General features: G+C 46.8%; 1 protein-coding gene across 4 annotated transcripts in view; it reads right to left on the bottom strand.

Annotated features, from left to right (window-relative positions):
* LOC120943371 overlaps positions 1 to 26225 on the bottom strand; it is a 63438-nt gene extending 37213 nt beyond the window's left edge. The window contains exons 1-5 of one of the 4 annotated variants that reach the window (XM_040356624.1): positions 26122 to 26225; positions 14758 to 14823; positions 7192 to 8196; positions 4834 to 5047; positions 1378 to 1526 (exon numbers count right to left, since the gene is read on the bottom strand). In XM_040356624.1, the coding sequence (XP_040212558.1) occupies positions 1378 to 1526; positions 4834 to 5047; positions 7192 to 8032 (1204 nt within the window). In that variant the 5' untranslated portion in view covers positions 8033 to 8196; positions 14758 to 14823; positions 26122 to 26225. Of the gene's footprint in view, positions 1 to 1377; positions 1527 to 4833; positions 5048 to 7191; positions 8197 to 14757; positions 14824 to 14882; positions 14957 to 26121 lie in introns of those variants that run through there. The other 3 variants (XM_040356625.1, XM_040356627.1, XM_040356626.1) reach the window with 3 other exon arrangements.
* Positions 26226 to 27396: the final 1171 nt, after the last annotated feature.

The following is a 27396-nucleotide window of genomic DNA, read 5'->3' as shown; positions in this document are numbered from 1 at the left end:
AAAAAAAACATTTTTTTTATATATATATTATTATTATTTTTTTTATACATATATTTTTTTATCAAAGGGCTCATAGGTCCCCAGGGCCCCATGTGGCAACCCCCCCCCTTTTTTTTTTTTTTTATAAATGTTTATTTATTTATTTTTGTTTATTTTTTTTTTGTATTAAAAGACCCGGAGGTGCCCAGATGGCAATCCCCCTTTTTTTTATGTATTTTTTTTATTTATTGTTTATTAAAGGGCCCAGAGGTCCCCAGGGCCCCGGATGGCTACCCCCCTTTTTTTATAATTTTTTATATACATATTTTTCTTTATTTCTTCTTTTTTTTGTAAAGGCCCCCCCACTTCTCAATTTGCGGCAGCCCCCCAGCTTCTCAATTTCACCCCCCCCTCGGTTCTCTGCTCAAGTGGGCCCATGCCTGAAGCTGTGTAAGGGGCCCCAAAATTCCTGATGGTGGCCCTGACCTTTACTTCCTTTCCTAGAGATGCAACAAATATAGAGGAAGTCTCTACTTAAAGTAGAACTATAGGCAAAACTTTTTTTTTGTTTTTCATTTTGGATAAGGCAAAGGAAGGTTGTAACCCCTGTCAGATGTTTTTACCCCCTATCTGTGTCTCATTGCAGAGAGGGGTGGTTCAGCCCTGGCATCCAGTGGAGCTCAACGGACGCAGGCTGCAAATTCCCAACCAATAGGGTTGCCACCTGTCCAGGATTCTCCCAGACAGTTGGGGTTTGGAATCATGCGTCCGGGTTTCAGACTGCCTAACTCAATAGGGGGCATGTCAGACCTCTGCAATGAGACTTCTGCACAAAGAGCAAGGCTCCCAGTCCCACTCTGCTGGCAGGAGACAGGCTTTTCTACTTTGGCCGTGGCTGCTTTAGAAAGAAAACAAACTCTTAAGACAATGAAAAGTTTTTTTTTTAACCGTCTGGAATATATTTAGCTGACTTAAACTGAAGGTTCAGTTGGGTTTTATAAAAATTCAGCCATGTGTTACTGCAGCATTTCATTATTGTAATAAACTTTTTATAATAGATACATTTACATATCATTATGGCATACATTATTGACTTCAAAAGTGTGTTTCCTGTTTCCTAAAGCTGTTTTATTTATTTTGTTATCCTTATTATATATGGAAAAATCAGTACATCATATTAAACAGAACAGGAGTCTGTAAACCTGAATAATGTCTACTAAACATCATATTTATGCCTGTATGATACCAAATAAAACCTTTGGAACATAAAACAAGGGCGGGCATTCTAAATGTCAGCCACTTTCAAAACTGTGTGCCAGTACTGCATATACTTAGTGTGGGTGGTAACTGAGCAGATCAGGCATTGTGGGGTTTACAGACTTATCCGGGGAAACTTACCAGAATTTATCTTGAAACACAGTGTTACATTCTGGTGGGCAGCCACAGGGGGGCAGTCATTAACTTGCCCAGGAGTGCTGCCTCCGAGCATGAACAGTGCAGGCATGCCCTCTCCTTGGCTACAAAGGCTGGCAGATATATTTACGTCCCTATGAGGGGAAAAAAAGAAACAATTGAATAACACACTGGATTGGGTGATGTTTGGCACATGAGTTGGTCATGTTCATTAATTGGTCAAATCTGATGGAAGCAGGCTTGATTCTCAGGGCCGCCATCAGGGCGGTACAGGCATTACACCTGTAAGGGCACCCGATGGTCCCCTGGGGCCCGGCTGGACCCCCTTCGTTTTATTATTATTATTTTTATTTCTTTTTGCATTACACCTGTAAGGGGCCCGATGGTCCCCTGGGGCCCGGCTGGCCCCCCTCTACGTTTTATTATTATTATTTTTTTCTTTCTTTTTGCATTACACCTGTAAGGCCGGGTACACACGAGAGGATTTATCCGCGGAAACGGTCCGGGGGACCGTTTCCGCGGATAAATCCTCTGGCGGATTTTGATCTCATGGTTGTACTAACCATGAGATCAAAATCCCCACGGAATTCCGTCCGCGGTGACGTGTCGCACCGTCGCCGCGATGATCCAGCGGATCCAGCGGATCTGTTTCCGCGGATTTTTGTCCCCGGGGATGGATTTCCAGCGGATCGATTTCTTAGCATGTCAAGAAATTTTGATCCGCTGGAAATCCATCCCCGGGGACAAAAATCAGCGGAAACAGATCCGCTGGATCGTACACACCAGGCGATCTATCCGCTGGAGCCGGTCCGCGGATCAATTCCAGCGGATCGATCCTCTCGTGTGTACGGGGCCTAAGGGGCCCGATGGTCCCCTGGGGCCCGGCTGGCCCCCCTCCGTTTTTATTTTTCTTTCTTTTTGCATTACACCTTTAAGGGGCCCAATGGTCCCCAGGCACTCTCCCCCCCCCCCCCCTGCTTATTATCTTGCGTCAGGAGAGAAGTGATTACACTTGTCCTATTTTCGTCAGCCCCCCCCCCGGCGGTTCTCTGCCTAAAGCTGTGTAAGGGGCCCCAAAATTTGTGATGGCTACCCTGTTGATTCTCATAGTACTTACTAAACCCATCACACCAGAATCTGGTGACATTACCAATGGTTTCCTGGTGGATTTCCCTCCAAACGACAAGGTCTGTACACTCCAGGGTGAAAAAACAGGACATTGAGTTCACAGCAATATTCTGGGTGTCACTTTTGAAGTAAAAACTTGATCTGACCCTTCCACAATCTGTTCTAAACCAGGGGTCCCCCAAACTTTCTAAGCAAAAGGGCCAGTTTACTATCTATGAAACATTAGGGTGGTCCCCGAGGAGTAGAAAATGCCCCAGTGTCAGAGTCAGTGGAAGTAAATGTTTCTGGCTAGGTGGTCAGTGGGAGTAAAAAAAAGATACAGCACCTCTGGTCAGTATGAGCAAGTATGGTGCCCCATCATTGGTATTGGAGGAATAGTACCCCATCATTGGGAGGAAGAGTACCCCATCTTTGGCGTCATTGGTAGGAATAGTGCCACATCGTTGGTGTCTTTGGGAGGAATAGTACCCCATCATTGGTGTCATTGGGAGGAATAGTGCCCAATCAGTGGTATTGGAAGTACAGTGCCCTATCATTAGTGTAAGTAGGAGGAAGAGTGCCCCATCTTTTTTGTCATTGGGAGAAATAGTGTCCCATCATTGGCCTCATTGGGGGGAATAGTACCCCATCGTTGGTGTCATTGGGGGGGAATAGTGCCCCATGGTTGGTGTGAGCGGGAGAAGTAGTGCCCCATAGTTGGTGTCATTGGTAGGAATAATGCCCCATCCATTGTGTCAGTGGGAGGAGTAGTGCCCTATTGCTGGCGTCAGTGTAAAGGAATGAATGAATGAATTCCAGTCAAGTACTAACTAAGCCTAAACCTACGCCCACCCCCATTCTAAGCCTATTCTAACTACCCTTTACAGGAAAGAAGTCTATTCTTACCCATGCTGAGGGCACTCTGGTCACATCACATCTCTCTCCAGTGGGCGGCTTCACTGAAGAGGAGAGATTGCCGACAAAGGCTACAGAGCCTGGGCAATGATGTTACCCATAGGCTTACTATGGGGCATCTGTTGTTGCCTATCCCTCCTCTATACTGAAGCTGGCACTGGGACACAAGCATGTGACCGGACTGGAGTGGCCTCAGAATAGGTAAGAATTGGTTTCTTTCCTTTACAGGGTAATTAGAATAGGCTGAGAATAAGGTTGGGAGTAGGTTTAGGCTTAGTTAGTATTTGACTAGAGTTACACTTCAACCACTTAAGACCGGGACCATTATGTAGCTAAAGGACCTTGCCCCTTTTTGCGATTCGGCACTGCGTCGCTTTAACTGACGATTGTCGTGCAACGTGGCTCCCAAACAATATTGGCGTCCTTTTTTTCCCCACAAATAGAGCTTTCTTCTGGTGGTATTTGATCACCTCTGCGGTTTTTATTTTTTGCGCTATAAACAAAAATAGAGCGACAATTTTGAAAAAAGAAAAAATATTTTTTACTTTTTGCAATAATAAATATGCCCAAAAAAGATATGAAAAAACGTTTTTTTTTCCCTCGGTTTAGGCCGATACGTATTCTACTTATTTTTGGAAAAAAAAAACGCAATAAGCGTTTAACAATTAATTAGCGCACAATTTATAGCGTTTACAAAATAGGGGATAGTTTTATGGCATTTTTATTAATATATATTTTTTTTACTACTAATGGCGGCAATCAGTGATTTTTTTCGTGACTGCGACATTATGGCGGAAACATCGGACAATTTTGACATATTTTTGGGACCATTGTCATTTTCACAGCAAAAAGTGGTATAAAAATGCATTGATTACTGTGAAAATGACAATTGCTGTTTAGGAGTTAACCACTAGGGGCGCTGTAGGGGTTAAGTGTGACCTCATATGTGTTTCTAACTGTAGGGGGCGGGGCTGGACTTGTGACGTCATTGATCATCTTTCACTATACCAGGGAACAGACGATCAGTGACACTGCCACTGTGAAGAATGGGGAAGGTGTGTTTACACACACCTCTCCCCGTTCTTCAGCTCCTGTGAGCGATCGCGGGACACCGCCGGCGATCGGGTCCGCGGGTCCCGCGGCTGCGGTCACGAAGCTTCGGACTGGGTCGCGGCACGTGCGACCCACGGCTGGGCACTTAAAGGGGACGTACCCTTACGTGATTGTGCCCAGCCGTGCCATTCTGCCAACGTATATCGGCGTTAGGTGGTCCTTAAGTGGTTAAGGACTGGTAAGTTGTAATATATTACATTTTTGTTTTTAGATTTAGATTACATTTTTGTTTTTAGATTTAGATTACATTTTTGTTTTTAGGTTTAGAATTGCATTAACTTTAAGGAAACAGTTTTTGTTTCTTACCATGTATGCCAGTAAATGATATTATTGCCTGTGGTCAGGTCCTGAAGGGGATGGAGTCCCATGTCTTCATAATCACCGTATACTAAAGCATTCATTAAACCACTGGTGGTATATCGATTCTTCAGCAAAACATCGCTATTCTTCCCCAAGTACAGAGCTACAGCACCACCTCCCTTTTTTAACAGGAGGGCATTGTTGGGAAGAGTCTGCTGAGCTTTGGGGAAAAGACCAAACACAGATGACAATGAGTGAAAATGAATACCAGAGAAACTCAAATTAAAAATATATAAAAGGTGACAATACTGAACCTGTGACCAGGCAATGGACATTACAAGATTTACATATTCCTAATTTGCAGCAAATAAGCTCTACATCAAGTCCTCATTAACCTCTGTAGCTGCAGGCACTGTTGAGAAATTCATCAAAATTCAAAGCTGATGCACGGAAGTTACAACTTATACTATATTACCAAAAGTATTGAGACACCTGCCTTTACATCAGGGGTGGCCCTTTGATGTGGCCCGCGACCTCCAGCTCTGGAATGGGGGTTGGCAAAACCAGATCGCAGGTTGCCGACCATCCATACCACAGCATTAGTGTTGTGAATGAAGCTGGTGATAGAGGAAGAAAGCGTCTGCAGAGCAGAGCCCCATAAGCCAATGCTTCCTGTAGAGCGCTGGCTTTTGCCACAGGCGGAGTCTATGGCAAAGTTCAGCTAACCCGCAGGATAGACACAGGTGCAGTACGCTGCACCCGCGGTGTAGGCAAACTGCAGCACATCAGTGTGAAAACAGTCTTAGGCTCTTTTCACACGATCGGCCCAACCCAATCGGATCCTCAATTCACCTCTATAGATGTAAAAAGACTTTTGACAGCTTATGCCCGTCTATCTCCAATACGCAAAAAAAACTAGGACAGCTGATGCGTTTCACACTAACTTCAGTGTTATGAGTACAGCTATGAGTAAACACTGAAGTTAGTGTTAGTGTGAAACGCGTCAGCTGTCCTAGGTTCCATTGCTGTGACTTGTAGTGCTTGTTTCCAGTTTTTTACATTAAAGTTACGTTGGATTGGAGTGCGGCTGTCCTGATCATCTTTTGTTCTTATTGGACAGAGGGACATTGCTCCAAATCAGGGACAGTCCCTTGAAATCAGGGACAGTTGGGAGCTATGCATTTATCGTGTAATTTTCCAAAGCGCAGCGTATAATTTACTATTTTGTTCTATTCCCATAGACACACTCCTAAACCTTGTGGACAACCTTCCCAGAAAAGTTGAAGCTGTTATAGCTACATAGGGTGAGCCAACTCAATATTGAACCCTACGGACTAAGACTGGGATGGTATTAAAACTCATGCGTGTGTAAAGGTAGGTGTCCCAATACTTTTGGTAAAAAAGAGTGTGGGCCGGATTCAGAAAGAGATACGACGGCGTATCTCCTGATACGCCGTCGTATCTCCTGATACGCCGTCGTATCTCTGAGTTCCGACGGTCGTATCTATGTGACTGATTCAGAGAATCAGTTACGCATAGATATCCCTAAGATCCGCCAGGTGTAAGTGTTTTACACCGTCGGATCTTAGGCTGCAATTCCAGGCTGGCCGCTAGGTGGCGCTTCCGTATTTTTACGCGAGGAATATGCAAATGAGGATTTACGCCGATACAGAAACGAACGACCGCCCGTTCGGCGTTCGGCTTTTTCCGGCGTATAGTTACCCCAGCTATATGAGGGGTAGCTAATGTTAAGTATGGCCGTCGTTCCCGCACCGAGTTTTGAAATTTTACATCGTTTGCGTAAGTCGTTCGCGAATACGGCTGGACGTAATTTACGTTCACGTCGAAACCAATCACGTCAGGTCATCACACATTAACATAAAACACGCCCCCCCTTCCACATTTGAATTACGCGGCCTTACGCCGCAACACATACGTTACGCCGCCGTAACTAAGGGCGCAAGTTCTTTCTGAATAAAGAACTCGCGCCCAAAGTTAGAGCGGCGTAACGTATCGGAGATACGTTACGACGGGCGGACAGATACACCAATGTATCTGAATCCAGCCCTGTATGTCTCCCTGCTCCACCTCTCAGCTACTTAACAGCCTTCCAATGTAAACACCAAACAGGTGCTTTCAAATCAATTAATAAACAAACTACAACCCAACATTGGTGTCTCTGCCATGAACTTTGGGAGTCAATTGCTCCTCTGTGCATGTAGCTACAGAGCAAGGCCTCAGGTATATTTTAAACAAAGGAAATGCCAACAGCAATTTATATGATTTCGTGTCCAAGCCCCTGGTTACAAAATGGAAGAATCTGAATGTTATGGGCGCTGTTCTTTTCATTAGCCCAGTAGTTACCTCGATTGTCGTGCTTCTCATTCACAAGCAAAAACAATCCACTGGGATCAGTTTGGCCCCTGATATCCGTAGAAAAATAGACTTGCTGGTCCATACCACTAATAAATCCTATAGTTAATCCAGAGAGTGAAGTGGATGGTGGTCCACGGATCTCCACATACAGATCTTCAGCATAAGGTGATGAGACCTCATTGATCATGAATGGAAAGCCCTTACAGTGATTCTCACTGCCCGGGGAGGGATGTGTCAAGTGAAAAGTCCATTGACCTCCTATGTCCAGGCACCTCCCGATGGATTCATCAGCTGTGTGAAAATTGGCATCTTCCAGGAAAGCCTCCTTCCCCGGTGAGAGGATTTTAAGAAGACCATCAGCTTGGTCATAACTCCTAGACATATGCACAAGCACGTCAACTAACCCATCACTAGTAACTTGCATTGACTCTTTGTAAAGATTCTTTCCAAAATAAAGAGCTATGGCATCGGGTCCATTCTGGATGGTGTTGGGTGGTAGAATAATGTTGGGTTTGACTGTCCATGACCCAATTAGGAAGAAACCTTTCTTATCTGTGGAATATCCCATTAAGTTGAACACTTTGTAGGCTGTGTTTGTCTTTCCGTTGTACAAGACCAGTGTGTAGCCATCAAGGGAGACGTTCTGACCACTAGTGTGGCGAAGTTCAATAAATTCAGCTGTGTCATGACCTGGGTTATCCGGATTCACTTCGCTAATTAGTAGTTGGTGTTCCAAGTTTACTTCCTTGAGGTTCTTAATAAGGTTTTGGGATTTCACCATCAACAATGTCCATAATAACCATATTACTGAAGACTTTAAGGCCACCATATTGATATCTCTGTTTTAAAATTGACAAGTTGTTTTTACGTGTCCTGATTAATGGTGACAAACAGTTTAAAACAGTTTGGCGTCAATGGAATATGGAGACAGAACAGCGTGAACAAATGTCTGGAGAAAGTGTTCTAAGACATGTGCTTCGACATTTTTGGAATCTAAAAAAAAAAAAAACATAATTTTTTCCTATAAGATAATATACAGAATCTTATTAATGCAAACAATAAATGCACACACAAAATACATAGAGGGCTGCTTTAGCCAGGGCCGCCATGAGGTTTTTTTTTTTTTTTTTTTTAGGGGTCCAGAGGTCCCCAGGGGCCCCAAGGCCCCAGATGGCAACCCCCCCTTTTTTTATATATTTTTAAATAAAAAAAATATATTTTTTTTATATATTTTTATTTTATTTTTTATTAAAGGGACAATTTTTTTTGTATTATTATTAAAGGGCTCAGAGGTCCCCAGGGCCCCATGTGGCAAACCTCCTTTTTTTTATAAATGTTTTTTTGTGGTTGTTGTTTATATATATATATATATATATATATATATATATATATATATATATATATTTTTTACTATTTTATTAAAGGGCCCAGAGGTCCCCAGGGCCCTGGATGGCAACCCCCCCCCCTTTTTTTTATTTATAAATGTTTATTTATTTTTTTATATATTTTTTATTTATTTTTTATTAAAGGGCCCAGATGTTTAATTTTTTATTTTTATTAAAGGGCCCAGAGGTCCCCAGGGACCCAGATGGCAACCCCCCTTTTAAAAAAATAAACAAATATATATTTTTTATATATATTTTTTATTTCTTTTTATTAAAGGGCCCAGAGGTCCCCAAGGCCCCGGGGGCTGCACCCCTTTTTTTATATATTTTTTTCTTTCTTCTGTAAAAAGAAGATTTGTTTTTTCCTGGTGTAGTTAACTATCACAGGTCTTGCCCCTCCCCCAGGCCATGACCACGCAGTGAAAGGATAAACAGCACACTGATTGGCTCATCTCTTTGTCATGCTCTTTCCCAAATAGCAAGTAATTGTGCTACAAGTTTGAAAATGACTTGCTAAGCTATTGCTAGACTTGCCAGACTTCACACGTTTGTTACACAATTACAGCACGTCCGCATTGAATGACTCTAGATCAACATTCTTTGCAAGTCTGCTGCAAGTTCTGGTTCAGTTATGTTGTGCAATAGTCATCCCACCACATGCCCCTAGATGACGTCAGTTGTGACGAAACATGTAGGGCGGAGCCTACATACATTCCGTTGCCACGCTTCTTCCTGATGTGTACACCAATTGATCGATCTTATATTGCATACATGCCTGTTTTATTTTCTCAAATGTGAGTACCTTTTATCCTTTGTATATACCAATAAATCAGTGGTCACGGTATCACACTATGTGAAAGCTCTCTTTCTTATGAGATACTTTGTTTATTCCCCGTCTATTTGATGGGAGAATTTGACTACTGTTTACCCTTGTAAGGATCTGTGACAACTGATTGTTACACATACTGTATAGCTGAGTGTGATTGACTCCGTGATAGTGAAGTCTGCTGCAAGTTCTGGTTCAGTTATGTTGTGCAATAGTCATCCCACCACAGGGGTCACCGTTAGAGTGACCACATTTCCAAACTGCCATTCAGGGACACCCCCACCCCTGCTCACGCCCTCGTGGCAGCCCAAAAAAATATGATTTTCAATATTCTTTTTTGCCAGTTTTTGGAAAAACAAAAGCAAACAGTGGTCACCAGTGGAGACAGGTGGTATACATTTTCTACATATATATTTTTTATTGCCCTCCACTTGTCAACCTCATTTTTTAATTGCCCCCACACTTGTCAGCCCTATTTTTTATTGCCCCCCAGGGCAGGGCTCCACTTTGTCAGCCTCATTTATTACTGTACCGTCCCCAGCCCCAGTGCCCCGATTTGTCACCTGACCTGCTCCAATCAGGTTCCATTTGCTCACCTTTTAATTTGGACTGGTCTGGTGTGGTGAGAGGTTGAGCGCCGGTCTTTGTTCCCTGATCCAGGCTGGGGGGCCCCCCTCAGGCAGTCGGGCCGCTCGGGCCGCAGGCGGGAGGAGAAGTCGGGCAATGCACTGCGGGAGTGGGGACAGGCAGCCGAGCCGTGGATCTAAGCCAGCCAGCACTGCAGAATGCCAACGCCAGCTAGGAGGTCACTGAAGACTGGAGGAGTCAGGAGGAGAAGTGAAGACGCTCTGGCTGCTCTCTCTGGATGCTGCTGCCGCGGCCAGAGAAGGTGGGTGGACTCGGAGCGCAGAGCAGCACTGGGTAAAGGCCATGCTCCTCTCGGCCTCGCTCTGAAACTCTATGAATGTGACGTCACTGGTTGCTAGAAGCCAGGCAGGGTGGCCCTAGAAACCAGTTTGGCAATTGTCCACTAGGGTGGCTGTGTGGTCTCATTTCATTCCGGGACACTGTATTGTCCTGGAATGAAGGTGCCTGGGACACGGGACACAAATGCGAATTGCGGGGGAATCCCCGGGCAATCCAGGACGCATGGGCACCCTAGTCACCGTGGTTGGATTTTCATGCTGTAGACTTGCAGAGCTCTTGCTGTAGACTCACTACTGTAACTTTGCTCTTGCTAGACACGCCACGCAAGTTTGCTACAAATTTGAAAAGTTTCAACTAGACGTTATGCTTGCAAGTGTACAACTTGCCAGTGAAAATGTGCAGCAAGATAACTAGACTTTGTGGCAAGTTATCTTTGCTATCTGGCTTGTCACTGTCATTTACCCGATCCTCCACTGCCTATCAGATGGTGCCCCCCCCATGCTATGGCGGCAGATTGTTCCTCAGTGTCCTTACATCCAATGTAGGGCTATGGACTCGACAGTGATCTTCATGATGCCAGCCCAGATAGCTAGGCTAACTTGCCACAAATTTGTGGCAGTGTTGGATTGTAACGCTTGTTAACATGCTGCACATTTTCACTGGCAATTTTTACACTTGCAGAGCACTTGAAGTACAAGTTCTAGTTGACACTTTTCCAATTTATATGAAATTTGTGTGGCAAGTCTCTAGCAAGGGCAAACTTGCAGAGTAAGCTCTACAGCAGGGGTCTCCAAACTTTTCAAACCAAGGGCCAGTTTATTGTCCTATAGACTTTAGGAGGGCCGGATTGTGGCCAGTGGGGGCAGAAAATGTCCTGGGCCCGGCATCAGCGAAAATAAATATGGCCTTAAAGGTTTGTGGTCAGTAGAAGGAGGAGTAGTGCCCCTATTAGTAGGAGGAATAGTATCCCATCATTGGTATCAGTGGAAGAAATAGTGCCCTCTTGTTAGTGTCAGTGGAAGAAATAGTGCCCCCTTGTTAGTGTCAGTGGAAGAAATAGTGTCCCCTTGTTGGTGTCAGTGGGAAGAATAGAGCCCCAAGGGCCAGATAAAGGCTAGCAAAGGGCCACATCTGGCCCTCGGGCCGCAGTTTGGAGACCCCTGCTCTACAGCAAGAGCTCTGCCCGTCTACAGCATGACAATTCGGTCACAGTGACCCCTGTGGTTGGATAAATATGAAAAAGAATGCAGCGCTAAAAGTCCATGAATAACAAAAATACAGTATATAAATGAATCCAAACGTGAAATGCAAAACAAAATGACGGTGAATAAAGTTCATAGAGTGGTATGAAAGAGGTGTGATCCAGCCTTCACCAATGTGCTCCAACACCCAATGAAAGATGGACTCTTGCCAAAAAGAGAGGACTCTATCATAGAGTCAATCACACTCAGCTATATGTGTAAAAACCAGCTGTCGCAGATCCTTCCAAGGTTAAACGCTAGTCAAATGCTCCCATCAAATAGACAAGGAATAAACAAAGTATCTCATAAGAAAGAGAGCATCCACATAGTGTTATACCTTCACCACAGATTTATTGGTATACACAAAGGATAAAAGGTACTCACATTTGAGAAATTAAAACAGGCATGTATGCAATATAAGATCGCTCAATCGCTGAAGCGTGGCAACGGCAGGTATGTAGGCTCCGCCATACATGTTTCGTCACAACTGACGTAACCTAGGTGCATGTGGTGGGATGATTATTGCACAACATAACTGAACCAGAGCTTGCAGCAGACTTGCAAAGAATGTTTGCAAAGAAAGTTGATCTGGAGTCATGCTGCAATTGTGCAGTGTTGCCAACCGTCAGTGGGCCAGATTCACATATAACTGTGGCGGCGTAACGTATCGTCTATACGTTACACCGCCGCAAGTTTTCAGCGCAAGTGCCTGATTCACCAAGCACTTGCGTGTAAACTTACGGCGGTGTAATGTAAAGGCGTCCGGCGCAAGCCCGCCTAATTCAAATGGGGCGTGTACCATTTAAATTAGGCGCGCTCCCGCGCCGGACGTACTGCGCATTCTCCGTTTTGAAATTCCCGCCGTGCTTTGCGCAAAGTGACGTAATTTTTTTGAACGGCGACGTGCGTAATGTACTTTCGTATTCCCGGACGTCTTACGCAAAAAAAAAAAATGTGAAATTCGACGCGGGAACGACGGCCATACTTTAACATGGCTCGTCTAAATTTAAGCCATGTTAAAGCAGCCCTAACTTTGCGACGGGAAAAAACGACTAGCGACGACGTAACGAACGCGAAAACCTTTGTGGATCGCCGTAAAAGCTCATTTGCATACCCGACGCTGGAAAACGACGCGAACTCCACCCATCGGTGGCCGAAGTATTGCAGCCTAAGATCCGAAGGCGTACGAAGCCGTAAGCCTGTCGGATCTTAGCCAAAAGCCGTCGTATCTTGTTTGTGAATCACAAATTAAGATACGAAGCGGCAAATTTGAAAATACGCCGGAGTATCAGTAGATACTCCGGCATATTTCTTCTGTGAATCTGGCCCAGTGTTTTTACTGGCAGCAAGTAAAAAATAGGCAATTTTCTCCTGCCAGTAAATGCCAGTAAAAGGTTGCCAGTAAAAAATATGACGCTCAGCTTGGTCCGGAGCTGAGACCGTCTGAGTGCCTACTACAGTGTGATCGGGTGGCTCTGGCTTCTCCCAGCGGGGGAACACAACGACTCCATGGGAGGGATTCCCCATCAACACTGACTTTGTTGATGGGGGAATTGAGCAATTTGCTTTCCTGCAACCCCCTGGCTATAATTGGCGCTTGCAATAATCGCATGTAAAATCAGGCAGGCTGGTTGTACACAAGTTGATCAATTGATTGATTTGGGTACATTCAGCGTACGTATACATAATTAGAATCTCAGCCGACTTAACAGTAAAAATGCTCTCTTGCAGTGGGGCTGTGCTAGTCTTAGGTCTAGGGGATTTTGAAAAGCACTAACAATCCTCTCCCCCCCAGACTGACAATGCTGCTGTCCAAAGGTGCACCCTGTGCTCCTTCATCCAGAGTGGAGCCAATCTAATACAAGAGGTGTGTTACTTATAAGATCACCAGGGGGAAAAAAGCCTAAAAAAAGAAAACAAATGCGGCCACCACATCTAACGATTGGTAAGCTGCAATTTATTAATATTTTGGTTTTGGGTTAAATACCACTTTAACCACTTCCGGACCGCCGCATGTACATTTACGTTGGCAGAATGGCACGGACAGGCACATTGGCGTACCTGTACGTCCCTGCCTAGACGTGGGTCGGGGGTCCGATCGGGACCCCCCCCCCGTACATGCGTCGGTTCCCGTGGCTTTAGGAGCGATCCGGGACGAGGGCTCGGCTATTCGTTTCTAGCCGCCCCCTCGCGATCGCTCCCCGGAGCTGAAGAACGGGGAGAGCCGTATGTAAACACGGCTTCCCCGTGCTTCACTGTGGCGCTGCATCGATCGAGTGATCCCTTTTATAAGGGAGACTCGATCAATGACGTCAGACCTACAGCCACACCCCCCTACAGTACTAGGTGAACCCTAACTCCTACAGCGCCCCCTGTGGTTAACTCCCAAACTGCAACTGTCATTTCACAATAAACAAAGCAATTTAAATGCATTTTTTGCTGTGAAAATGACAATGGTCCCAAAAATGTGTCAAAATTGTCCGAAGTGTCCGCCATAATGTCGCAGTCACGAAAAAAAATCGCTGATCGCCGCCATTAGTAGTAAAAAAACAAAAATTTATAAAAATGCAATAAAACTATCCCCTATTTTGTAAACGCTATAACTTTTGCGCAAACCAATCAATAAACGCTTATTGCGATTTTTTTTTATGAAAAAAAAAGTGTAGAAGAATACGTATCGGCCTAAACTGAGGAAAAAAATGTTTTTTTATATATTTTTGGGAGATATTTATTATAGCAAAAAGTAAAAAATATTCATTTCTTTCAAAATTGTTTCTCTATTTTTGTTTATAGCGCAAAAACGAAAAACCGCAGAGGTGATCAAATACCACCAAAAAAAGCTCTATTTGTGGGAAGAAAAGGATGCAAATTTCGTTTCGGTACAACATTGCATGACCGCGCAATTACCAGTTAAAGCAGCGCAGTGCCAAATTGTAAAAACACCTCTGGGCATTTAGCTGCATATTGGTCCGGGGCTTAAGTGGTTAAAATGATTAAATTATGTATTGTAATTGTACTGTATGACCTCATGTTGTAAAGCGTTGCGTAAAATGTTGGCGCTATATAAATCCTGCATAATAATATTAATAATGATGAAGAAGCTCTTCTTTTTGTGACACCCTCTCTTTAAGAATGTACAGACAGATGCAAGTAACAATAAACACCAAAGACATACACACATCCAGCCATCTGCGCTCAGCTCCTGCGAATCCTGGCGTCCGAATCTGGAAGAAGTCACAAACTAAAGACAGAAGGAAAGAAAAACCATGAGATGATGGAAAAAGGAATTTTCAAACTAACCGTAAACAGATCTTCAGGGATGGAGAGGAGAGGAGAGGAGTGCATGGAGGAGGAAGAAGAGGGCGCAGACGTCGTTCTCTTTCTGAGTCAATTAAACACAAGACACACGTAGTGCTATACTGATGACTCAATGGTAGAGATGATTCACACAATCTGTACCAATCGTCGCAGTGTTTGTAATAAGAAATCACTTTCTAGAATTACACAAATAATGTAACACAATTATGAAATATTGTGAAATCCACAGCTGTCTCTTCTCAGTTTGGCTGCAGAGAAATGAAATGAAAGCAGAAATACAAAGTTTAGGGCTTCATTTGGAAGTGTGGATGAGTCCAATAAACTCAGATATTATGAGCGCTGTTCTACGTTTTATTTCCTTGGGCAATAATTACAACCTCCGATCAGTAGGGGTCGCTCTTGTTAAAGCGGGGTTTCCACTACATTGCATTTTTTAAAAGTATGTCCGTTCATTAATCGTTTTAGCTGTATACATAGTGTCACTTACTATGTCTAAATGCGCCGCCGTTCCGCAGACTTCTTAGCAAAGAACACTTTATATTCCGTTGTTCTGATGGATGTCATTTTGCTTGTGGGCATTGTGAAGTCCACAAGCAATTACTTCCTGGATTTCTCTATAGACGAATAGGAAAGCGCCGCCCGTCCGGCACCAATCTGCGCAAGGCAGCATCAGCGCCGTGCCGTCAAACACTTGGGTTGCACAGGGGACGCGCACGGCATCATGTGACTTCATTTACCAGGAGCATTAGCGACTAGAGGAGCCGAGGGAGCTGACGTCAGGATCCTCGGTGAATAGGAAGGCAGATTTCGTGGGACCGCATAGCAACAGGCATTTCGAGGTGAGTAAAAAATGTTTTTTCTTTTTCAGGTCTAAGGTACAATATAAAGCAAAGTTATATTTGCAGCTCCCCTTGACCCCACCCCTGACCCCACCCCCTTTCCCCTGTCCATGTAAACTCCACCTTTTTAATGAAGCACCCATCAGATGCAGCCTCACCAGTGCCCATCAATTCAACCTACCGGCGCCCATCAATGCAGCCTCACCAGCGCCCATCAAATGCAGCCTCACCAGTGCCCATAAATTCAACCTACCAGCGCCCATCAATGCAGCCTCACCAGTGCCCATCAAATGCAGCCTCACCAGTGCCCATCAATTCAACCTACCAGCGCCCATCAAATGCAGCCTCACCAGTGCCCATGAATTCAACCTACCAGCGCCCATCAATGCAGTCTACCAGTGCCCATCAATGAATGTTTGCTTGCTTCCATTAAGTCAGGAGTCGGGACACAGACACAGTCCTCCGCCGCTGCTGCATCTCTGACACCATGTGTGATGCTGATACTAAGTTGCTTGCTGCAGAGAGAAGAGAGAGTAGGAACACCAATGGCTGGGCGCCCCTAGGCAGCAGTTTGCCTAGTGGTAGCACCGGCTCTGGGTATGTCAGAAGTCCGGCCCCCTCCCCCTCCACCTGTTGCCTGGACAGTGTGCTTTGCGCATGCGCAGTAGAGACCTGTCGGTGAAGCCAGTCGATGGAAGCTTTGGTTGGGGTGCCGATATCGCTGGAATCCAGGACAGGTAAGTGTTCTAATATTAAAGGGGTTGTAAAGGTACAATTTTTTTTTTCTAACTGGCTTCCTTTACCTTAGTGCAGTCCTCCTTCACTTACCTCATCCTTCCATTTTGCTTTTAAATGTCCTTCTTTCTTCTGAGAAATCCTCACTTCCGGTTCTTCTGTCTGTAACTCCACACAGTAATGCAAGGCTTTCTCCCTGGTGTGGAGTGTCGTGCTCGCCCCTCCCTTGGACTACAGGAGAGTCAGGATGCTCTCTACGTTGCAGATAGAGAAAGGAGCTGTGTGTTAGTGGGCGTCCTGACTCTGCAGTTCTGCTTGTGTCAAAAACGATCAGCGGGTCCCGGCAGACATCGACTCTGCTGTACCTGCTGATTGGCTCGCGCTGTGTCCAATCACAGCAGGAGCGGATCGCCGGCGGCATGCGCCCCCAGACCCAGAAATGTCAGATCACCTACTAGGTACGTGATCTGACACAGAGCGGCTTCCCAGTCGCAGTAAATGTATGTGGGGCTGTCGCTAAGTGGTTAACCTTTGGAAAAAATAAAATGGAAGCTGATAGGCTACCATGCACAGCTGCACCAGATTTTGCAATCTCCAGTTTTAGTAAACCAACCCCAAAGTGTATTGATACAAAGCCCTGGATGTTTGTATTAACTACGTCTCAAAGTGAAAGTAAAAGCTTCAGCTACAGTCCTCACCCATTGGTCAAGCCCTCTGAGGCGTTTCAGCCGCATCAGGGGGTGTGGCCTACTGACGAGCGGATTTTATTTTTAGCTATAATAAATATCCATTTTTTTTTTTTAAACACATTTTTTCATCAGTTTAGGCCGATACGTAATCTTCTACATATTTTTGGTAAAAAAAAAATCGCAATAAGCGTATATTGATTGGTTTGCGTAAAAGTTATAGCGTCTACAAAATAGGGGATAGATTGATAGCATTTTTTTTTTTGTTACTAGTAATGGCGGCGATCTGCGATTTTTATCGTGACTGCGATATTGCGGCGGACATATCGGACACTTTTGAAACATTTTTGGGACCATTCACATTTATACAGCGATCCCTGCTATAAAAATGCACTGATAACTGTATAAATGTGACTGGCAGGGAAGGGGTTAACACTAGGGGGCGAGGAAGGGGTTAATGTATTCCCTAATTAGTGATTCTAAGGCCCCTTTCACACTGGGGCGGGAGCCGCGGTGGCGGTATAGCGCCGCTAAAAATAGCAGCGCTATACCGTCAGATTTGCCGGGGGATTCGGCCGCTAGCGGGTTAATACCGCCCGCAATGCGCCTCTGCAGACGCCCAGTCCATGCAGCCTTGCAGCCCTGCCCAGTGTCATTGCAGCCTTGCCCAGTGTCCACGCAGCCTTGCCCAGTGTCCACGCAGCCTTGCTCAGTGTCCATGCAGCCTTGCCCAGTGTCCTTGCAGCCCTGCCCAGTGTCCTTGCAGCCTTGCCCAGTGTCCACGCAGCCTTGCCCAGTGTCCTTGCAGCCTTGCCCAGTGTCCATGCAGCCTTGCCCAGTGTCCACGCAGCCTTGCCCAGTGTCCACGCAGCCTTGCTCAGTGTCCATGCAGCCTTGCCCAGTGTCCTTGCAGCCCTGCCCAGTGTCCTTGCAGCCTTGCCCAGTGTCCATGCAGCCTTGCCCAGTGTCCATGCAGCCTTGCCCAGTGTCCACGCAGCCTTGCCCAGTGTCCATGCAGCTTTTCTCGCAGTCCCACCCCTTGCCCAGGCTCCTATGATGGACATAACACAGGTCCAATGGCGGGACTGGGCGTGACTGCGAGCGGAGCAGAGCCTAGCACACAGTACACTCGGCTATGTGTATATCGGCGGCGCTCGCTCCACTTCCCCTCACAGACAGCGGGGATCGGCGTATAACACGCACCCAGGATTTCCCCCTGATTTTAAGGGGGAAAAAAGTGCGTGTTATATGCCGTTAAATACGGTAAGTCGGTAACTAACTCAGTCCCAGGCAGCTGCTCCATCCGACCGGTACTGTAATAAAAGGCACATCGCAGCATTGGAGCCAGTGCTAGAAGAAGCAGAGCCGATGCTTCCTGTATAGCGCCACTTCCTGTCCCATGGGTAGGGCAAAAGCAGATGGGGTCAGGGGTGGTGCCAATGGGGCGGCAAAATTAGGTTTGCACCAGCCCTGCTTATGTGACTTCAAATGTTTAAATTAGCCAGCAGGTTTGAATTGCGCTTATTTGCAGAAGATGCATATTATAGTGCAGTGGCGTCACTAGGGTTGGTGTCACCCGGTGTGGCAAAACATGGTGTCACCCCCCCTCTGTCTAGGCTGCCCAGCACCAAGCAGGCAGCGCACGGGCATGGGGCGCACCCCAAACCAGCCCCTGTAAATGATAGTATAGAGCAGTATAGTGGCAGGTTAGGGTAGTATAGAGTGGTATAGTGGCAGGTTGGTGTAGTGGGGTGGTATAGGACAGGTTACGTGGTATAGGGCATGTTGGGGTGATATAGGGTAGTTTGGGGTGGTATAGGGCAAGTTAGGGTTGCATAGGGCAGGTTGGGGTGGTATAGGGCAAGTTAGGGTGGTACAGGGCAGGTTAGGGTGGTATAGTGCAAGTTAGGGTGGCATAGGGCAAGTTGGGATGGCATGGGAAAGGTTGGGGTGGTACAGAGCAAGTTAGGGTGGCATTGGGCAGGTTGGGGTGGTATAGGGCAAGTTATGGTGGCATAGGGCAGATTGGGGTGGTACAGGGCAAGTTAGGGTGACACAGGGCAAGTTGGGGTGGCATGGGAAAGTTTGGGGTGGTACAGGGCAGGCTGGGGTGGTACAGGGCTGGCTGTGGTGGCACAGGGCAGGCTGGGTGGTACAGGGCAGGCTGGGGTGGTACAGGGCAGGCTGGGGTAGTACAGGGCTGTTCGGGGGGGTATAGGGCTGTTTGGGGTGGTATAGGGCTGTTTGGGGTGGTACAGGGCAGGCTGGGGTGGTACAGGACAGGCTGGGGTGGCACAGGGCAGGCTGGGGTGGTACAGGGCAGGCTGGGATTGCACAGGGCAGGCTGGGCATGTCAGCTAAAAACGGGATGGTGTCACCCCTCTATTGGGTGTCACCCGGTGCGGACCGCACCCCCCGCACCCCCCTAGCAACGCCTCTGTTATAGTGAACCAAGGTTACAGTAGCTAGAAGCACTGTACATATTGCTACTTGGTAGAACTGCTTAGCAGGAGAGCATCCCTGGAAAAGTACTGGTCACTACAGTCACGAGACATTGCAATGGGATTAGGAGCCCAGTGTTTATATATGAACAAATCCCCAGAGAGGAGGAGGACGTATGAACCTCAGGATAGAGGAGAGCGGGGCGGGGATCAAACACAAATTCCCTTTCTCTTTATGTGTAGTGACACCCATTGACCAGGCTCACTTCTGTACACAGACATAAAAAGCACCACCCATGCACCATTCTGTGCCTTTGAAAGAAATACAGAGACAGCCATCTCTTTCTGAAAATGCAAGTTGCCTGGCTGTCACCCGCTTTACCAGTTTCTACACCATTGATCTGGAATAAGCATGCAGCCAGTAAAATCACACTTCAGTTAGAACACGTGAACCACGTGCTTGTTTCACATTAGTGGTAAGGTGACATTAAACTTGCCACTGATGTAATCACTTAGACTCCTTTCACACTGAAGCGTTTTTACAGCGTTTTAGCTCTATTAAAACGCTCATAAAACGCTCTCCATGCATCTCAATGGACCCTTTCACACCGAGTCCTGCAAGCAGCATTTTTGGAGCAGCTTTTGGGCGCTGAAAAAAACCGTTCCAAAAATGCCCCTCTCCATTGAAATGAATTGAACGCGCTGTAAAAAACACCTTGCCCTTTCACACTGAGGCGTTGCAAAAACGCCCTAAAACTTTAGGGTCTTAGCGGTGCTTTACCTGCGTTTTTCGGGCGCTGGCAGTGTGAAAGGGCTCTGAAAGCACTCGGGCTTTCACATTGGGATTGCAGATGAGGCTTCGCCTGAAAAACGCTAGAATAACGCTCGAAAAACGCTAGAGTAACGCTCGAATAACGCTCGAAAAATGCTTGAATAACTCTCGAAAAACGCTTGAATAATGCCCGAAAAACGCCCCAGTGTGAAAGGGGCCTTACTGAGCATGAAGCTGCCTTATCCTTAAGGCCCCTTTCACACTGGGGCGGGAGGCGCGGTGGCGGTATAGCGCCGCTAAAAATAGCGGCGCCATACCGTCGGATTTGCCGCGGGATTCGGCCGCTAGCGGTGCAGTATTAACCCCCGCTAGCGGCCGATAAAGGGTTAATACCGTCTGCAGAGGTGCATTGCGGGCGGTATTGCCGCGGTTTCCCATTGTTTTAAATGGGAAGGAGCGGTGAAGGAGCGGTATACACGCCGCTCCTCTCACTGCTCCAAAGATGCTGCTGGCAGGAGATTTTTTTCTCTCCCGCCAGCGCATCGCCTCAATGTGAAAGCTTTCTCCTGCAGTGTCCTATGAAGCCACCCTTGCATGTTGGGACTTCCGCCGCTTGATCAGTCTTACAGGAGGCGAGAGGGGACGTCCCCCTTCCCGTCGCCCTTCGGTGCTTCTACACGCAGAAGCGAACGCATAAGTAAGTCCCACCCACATATAAAAACAGTGTTCAAACCACACATGTGAGGTAGGGTGACCACGTGTCCCGCATTTTGCAGGTCTGTCCCAGACACCTCCATTCCAACTGACACCGCTACCCCCCCCCCCCCCGGGCCAATCTGATGCCCCCAAAAATGGCCGCCACATCACTGCATTACTCACTGACAGTACTTGCCCTGGCCGGGAATGCCTGGAGGAGCGCAATCCCCGCCCCTTGCTTGGAAAAATCATAAATCCCGCCTCTTGTGTCCAATCCCTGGGCTGTGATTCGTTACAGCACAAGCTGATTTTTGGGGATTGGGATTAGACGGGTGATCTGTCTATCAAAGTGCCCGAGCAAGGGGGAGTGTCTATACACGACGAGGCGCGGCGGGGAACACACAGCTATTCAAATGAAAGCTGTTATGTTCCCCGAGCGCTAATCAACTAGATGTCGGCAGCGGCGGGGGGGCTTGGCTTTCACTTTGGGGACACAAAGCTGCATTTAGGGACATTGCTGCATTTGGGGACATGGCTGCATTTGGGGACACATTGCTGCATTTGGGGACATGGCTGCATTTGGGGACATGGCTGCATTTAGGGACAAGACTGCATTTAGGGACATGGCTGCATTTAGGGACAAGACTGCATTTAGGGACAAGACTGCATTTAGGGACATGGCTGCATTTAGGGACAAGACTGCATTTAGGGACATGGCTGCATTTAGGGACATGGCTGCATTTAGGGACATGGCTGCATTTGGGGACACAAGGCTGCATTTAGGGACAAGACTGCATTTGGGGACATGGCTGCATTTGGGGACACAAGGCTGCATTTAGGGACATGGCTGCATTTAGGGACAAGACTGCATTTAGGGACAAGGCTGCATTTAGGGACATGGCTGCATTTGGGGACACAAGGCTGCATTTAGGGACAAGACTGCATTTGGGGACATGGCTGCATTTGGGGACACAAGGCTGCATTTAGGGACAAGACTGCATTTGGGGACATGGCTGCATTTGGGGACACAAGGCTGCATTTAGGGACATGGCTGCATTTAGGGACAAGACTGCATTTAGGGACATAGCTGCATTTAGGGACATAGCTGCATTTAGGGACATGGCTGCATTTAGGGACAAGACTGCATTTAGGGACATAGCTGCATTTAGGGACAAGACTGCATTTAGGGACATGGCTGCATTTAGGGACATGGTTGCATTTGGGGACACAAGGCTGCATTTAGGGACAAGACTGCATTTAGGGACATGGCTGCATTTGGGGACATGGCTGCATTTGGGGACACAAGGCTGCATTTAGGGACATGGCTGCATTTAGGGACATGGCTGCATTTGGGGACACAAGGCTGCATTTAGGGACATGGCTGCATTTAGGGACATGGCTGCATTTGGGGACACAAGGCTGCATTTAGGGACAAGACTGCATTTAGGGACATGGCTGCATTTGGGGACATGGCTGCATTTGGGGACACAAGGCTGCATTTAGGGACATGGCTGCATTTGGGGACACAAGGCTGCATTTAGGGACATGGCTGCATTTAGGGACATGGCTGCATTTGGGGACACAAGGCTGCATTTAGGGACAAGACTGCATTTAGGGACATGGCTGCATTTGGGGACATGGCTGCATTTGGGGACACAAGGCTGCATTTAGGGACATGGCTGCTAATCGGTATCAGCGAGTATATGAAAAAAAGTATCGGTACTTGTACTTGGTCCTAAAAAAGTGGTATCGGGACAACCCTAGCTTTAACCCTACTGGATATGAAAAAAAGTTTTGCCTATAGTTCTACTCTAAAGCCCTGTACACATGGGCCAGAATCTCGTCAGGAAAATAAAGTCGTTTTTCCTGACGAGATTCTTGGCAAGAATCTCTTGCCGCCCGAGTGTACAGACACTCCATTCAAAAGAACCGTGGTTCTTTTGAATGGCAAGAACGCGGTGATGTCATCGTGCACGACAAGCATGCGCTCGTCACATTCGATACCGTCGCCGCCATCTTGCTGCACCTTACCTATGCCTAGGAAGCTACCGCGCATGCGTCAAAGTCATTTCGAGCATGCACGGGTTTCCACGGCGACAGGTAAGTATACACACTCGTTTCTCGGCAGGAAAACCGCCGGGAATCTCACGACGAGAAAATAGAGAGCAGGTTCTCTATTTTTCTCGTCTAGATTCTGGGCAGTTTTCTTGTTGAGAAACCTGAAAGCCTCGTACACACGCAGGGCCGTCGCTACAGGACAGGCAAAACAAACAATTGCTTGGGGCCCCGAGCTGGCCTGGGGCCCCCAACTTCCCTTTCCCAGGATGTAGCGTGGCCGAGCTCCTCTTGGTGTCCTGTCAGTCCGGTCCGGCCGGGCTCACATTTCCTTAATCCTTTGTTGCATCTCCATGCTGCTGATCTCCTGCAGATCCTTTGCAGGTACTTCCTGTCTATATGCATGTACCTCAGAGATGGCTGCATGGATCCCAGGGCTCCCTCAAACCACATACAATAAAACTTTGGTTTGAGAGTAACTTGGTTTGGGAGCGTTTTGCAAGACAAGCAAAATGTTTTAATACATTTTGCCTTGATATACAAGCGATGTCTTGATATAAGAGTAGTGTCACGTCACACCTGAGTATAAAGGAAAAGAGAGGAGCCTCTAAGAGTAGCAATATGGTTACATTTAATGAAGGTACAACATTTAGCAACTTATTGCTACACTTAGAGGCGCCTCTCTTCTCTTTTATACCCTGTAAAAAAAATGCTTTGATATACAAGTGCTTTGGATTACAAGCATATTTCTGGAACCAATTATGCTCACAAACCAAGGTTTTACTGTAGGTGCATCTAAGCATGCGTTTTTTTTGTTTTTCTTTACCAGCAGGTTACCAAACATGCAAAAAAGTACACCAGGCACGATATTTAAAGTGGAGTTCCACCCAAAAATGAAACTTCCACTTTTTGGAATCCCCCCCCCCTTCGGTGTCACATTTGGCACCTTTCAGTGGGGAGGAGGGAACAGATACCCGTGTCTAATACAGGTATTTGCTCCCACTTCCACACAGGTCCCAGAAGACAACAGGGGCCAGTGAGGATGCGCAGCGCGACTCGCGCATGCGCAGTAGGAAACCAGGAAGTGAAGCCGCATCGCTTCCTGATTTCCTTAACGAGAATGGCAGCGGTAGCTGCCGAGAGCCGACTAACAGATAGGCTTCGGCTGCCGACATCGCGGGCGCCCTGGGACAGGTAAGTGTCCATTTATTAAATGTCAGCAGCTGCAGTATTTGTAGCTGCTGGTTTTTAATATATATATATATTTTTTTTTGGGCGGACCTCCGCTTTAAAATCGTTCTACACCAAACGGCAAGGTACTACAATACCGTGTTCTTTGGTGGTCGCAAACACACCTGCCTTTGCTAGATGCAGACCTTTTTTTCTCAGAAAATAGGTGCAGGAACTCAACCACGACCCCGTTCAGATTTCACAAACAGTAGAAGGGTCTTAAAGGGGCATTAAATACCAGGATTGCATTACATACAGAGTGCAGAGCTCAGTGGGGTTACACACAGAGAGGTGGATTCAGGTAGGGACACGCAATTTAAACGGCGGCGCAGCGTATCGTATTTACGCTACGCCGCCGTAACATACAGGAGAAAGTGCTGTATTCACAAAGCACTTGCTCCGTAAGTTGCGGCGGCGTAGCGTAAATCCCCCGGCGCAAGCCCGCCTAATTCAAATGATCCGGGTAGGGGGCGTGGATCATTTAAATTAGGCGCGTTCCCGCGCCGAACGTACTGCGCATGCGCCGTCCCTAAAATTTCCTGACGTGCATTGCGCTAAATGACGTCGCAAGGACGTCATTGGTTTCGACGTTAAAACGTAAATGGCGTCCAGCCCCATTCACGGACGAGTTAGGCAAACAACGTAAAATTTTACAATTTCAACGCGGGAACAACGTCCATACTTAACATTGGCTGCGCCTCCTAATAGCAGGAGCAGCGTTAGGACCAAAACGAGTTACACAAACGACGTAAAAAACTACCGCCGGGCGCACGTACATTTGTGAATCGGCGTATCTAGGTAATTAGCATAATCTACGCCGACAACAACGGAAGCGCCCCTAGCGGCCAAAGTGATAGTGCACACAATTCTACGCCGCCGCAATCAAGTTACGTCGGTGGAGGAAGCCTATTTTTTTCAGCGTAACTGCCTTTGTGAATCGGCGTAACGAAACGCCGACGCAGATTTGAAATTACGGCGGCGTATCTGGAGATACGCCGCCGTAACAGGTACCTGAATCTACCCCAGAGTGCAGAGCTGTCACTTATAAACACAGAAACCAGACTTCTGTGTTTACAAGTGATTGTAGTGAGCAGGCACCAAAGGGTCTGAGCCAGAGGTGGTGGAACTGAGTTCCCCCAAGCTCCCCCTGGAAAAAAAGCCCTGGCTAGATGCATGCACACGCCACTACAAAATGAATGGTACCCGCACACATCTGCAGAGGGCATCTCGCTTTCGTGCGTTTCCCGAAAAGGGTGACCAAACCCATAGCGCAGGTTTCCTGATGGTTTCCAGATGTCTGTGTAATGTTTGTAGTCCCCAGCAGAAGCCTGTGGGACAGGGTGACAACACAGGAACACTGTTGGGAAATAGTAGGAGGGTGTTGTCACCCTATAACAGGAAGTGCCTGAGCAAGGAGCTTCCTGGCAGGATCTCCATGTATTGTTACATCAAAAGCTAGAAATGTAAAAAGATTGAAATAGACTTTTGAGATGACATGACCTAAGAGAAAGAAAGAGATAACAGCACAGAGTATATATGAAGTGCCTATGGAATGCATCAGAGCAATACATCCCATGATCCTCTATAGATGATTGCAGAACCTACAGGATGTCCATGAAATTCCTTTGCATGGAACTCATGGAAGAAATGTCATTGTTTTTTTTTTTTTTTTCCTCTGCCATCCTTCTCGCCAACAGAGTGTGGCAGAGTTGGATCCTCTTGCTGTCCCCCCCACCCATAGATCATGATAGGCCCCCTAAAACTTACTGATCATCCTGCCTCCTCCACCGCATGTCTGACCCAGATTCTGCTTCCAGCCCCTTCCCAGCTTCCTGTTCTCCTCCCTTCATTCCCAGAAAGCCAGGAGAAGGAAAAAAAAAAAAAAGAAAGAAAGACTCTTTTACTTTTCCCTGAAATCTGAAACCTTTAATGTACACGTTGCTGTAAAGAGCCCTGATTTGGTTTTTCGGATCCTTCCCCAGTGCAGGGATTAGGGATGGAGGGGGGGGGGGGGGGGGGACTGAGCCTGATCACAACCAGATGTTGGTCACTGCAGACCACAGGGCCGCGTTAACCCTTTCTGCGCTTTTTAGGATGACCGCTAACACGGCATAGCCCGAAGCATCCAGAACAACTTTATTTAGAATGTAACTAACGGAAAAACTTTTTTTGTTGTTGTTTAGATCTGGATGGAATGGCGAGGGGTTAGAACCACTGTCAGTTTTTTTTTTTTGCTGTGTCCCTGTTTGGGAGATTCACTCATTCTAAGGCCGGCCTCACATGGTGTAAATTTCTTTCCTGCAACCATGGGTTGCAGGATAGAAATTTTCACGATTCCCCCATCAACACGATTCCCCCATCAACACGATTCCCCCATCAACATGATTCCCCCATCAACATGATTCCCCCATCAACTCCTGCCGAGACATTTAGGTAGATTCAGAAAGAGTTAGGCCGGCTTATCAGTAGATAAGCCGACCTAACTCAGAATCTACGCCGACTTATGTTTAAGCGTATGCTCAAACAGAGATACGCTTACACATATCTAAGATACGACGGCTTGCGCCGTCCTATCTTAGATTGCAATATTTTGGATGGCCGCTAGGTGGCGCTTCCATTGCGGTCGGCGTAGAATATGTAAATGAGGAGATACGCCGATTCACGAACATATGCCCCGGCCGACGCAGTACTTTTACGCCGTTTACGTAAGAGATAGGCCGCGTAAAGTTAGAGCTAGGCCCTAGTGGAATAGTAATGTCAAGTATGGCTGCCGTTCCTGCGTCGAAATTCGGGAATCGGGATTTACGTTGTTTACGTCCACGGCAAAATCAATAGGCCCGTGCGGCGTACTTAGCCGCAATGCACACTGGGAAATGTAGGCGCCCGGCGCATGCGCAGTTCACAAAAAACGTAAGGTCAAGCACTATTAGCATAAAACAGTGCGCAGTTCACAAAAAACGTACGGTCAAGCACTATTAGCATAAAACACGCCCCCCCCCCCAAACACATTTGAATTAGGCTCCCTTACGCCCACCGATTTAG

This window comes from Rana temporaria, chromosome 6 (assembly GCF_905171775.1).
Source record: "Rana temporaria chromosome 6, aRanTem1.1, whole genome shotgun sequence".
Lineage (NCBI taxonomy): Eukaryota > Metazoa > Chordata > Amphibia > Anura > Ranidae > Rana > Rana temporaria.
The sequence above is the reverse complement of the archived record's forward strand: the minus strand, read 5'-3'. Positions and strand labels throughout refer to the sequence as shown.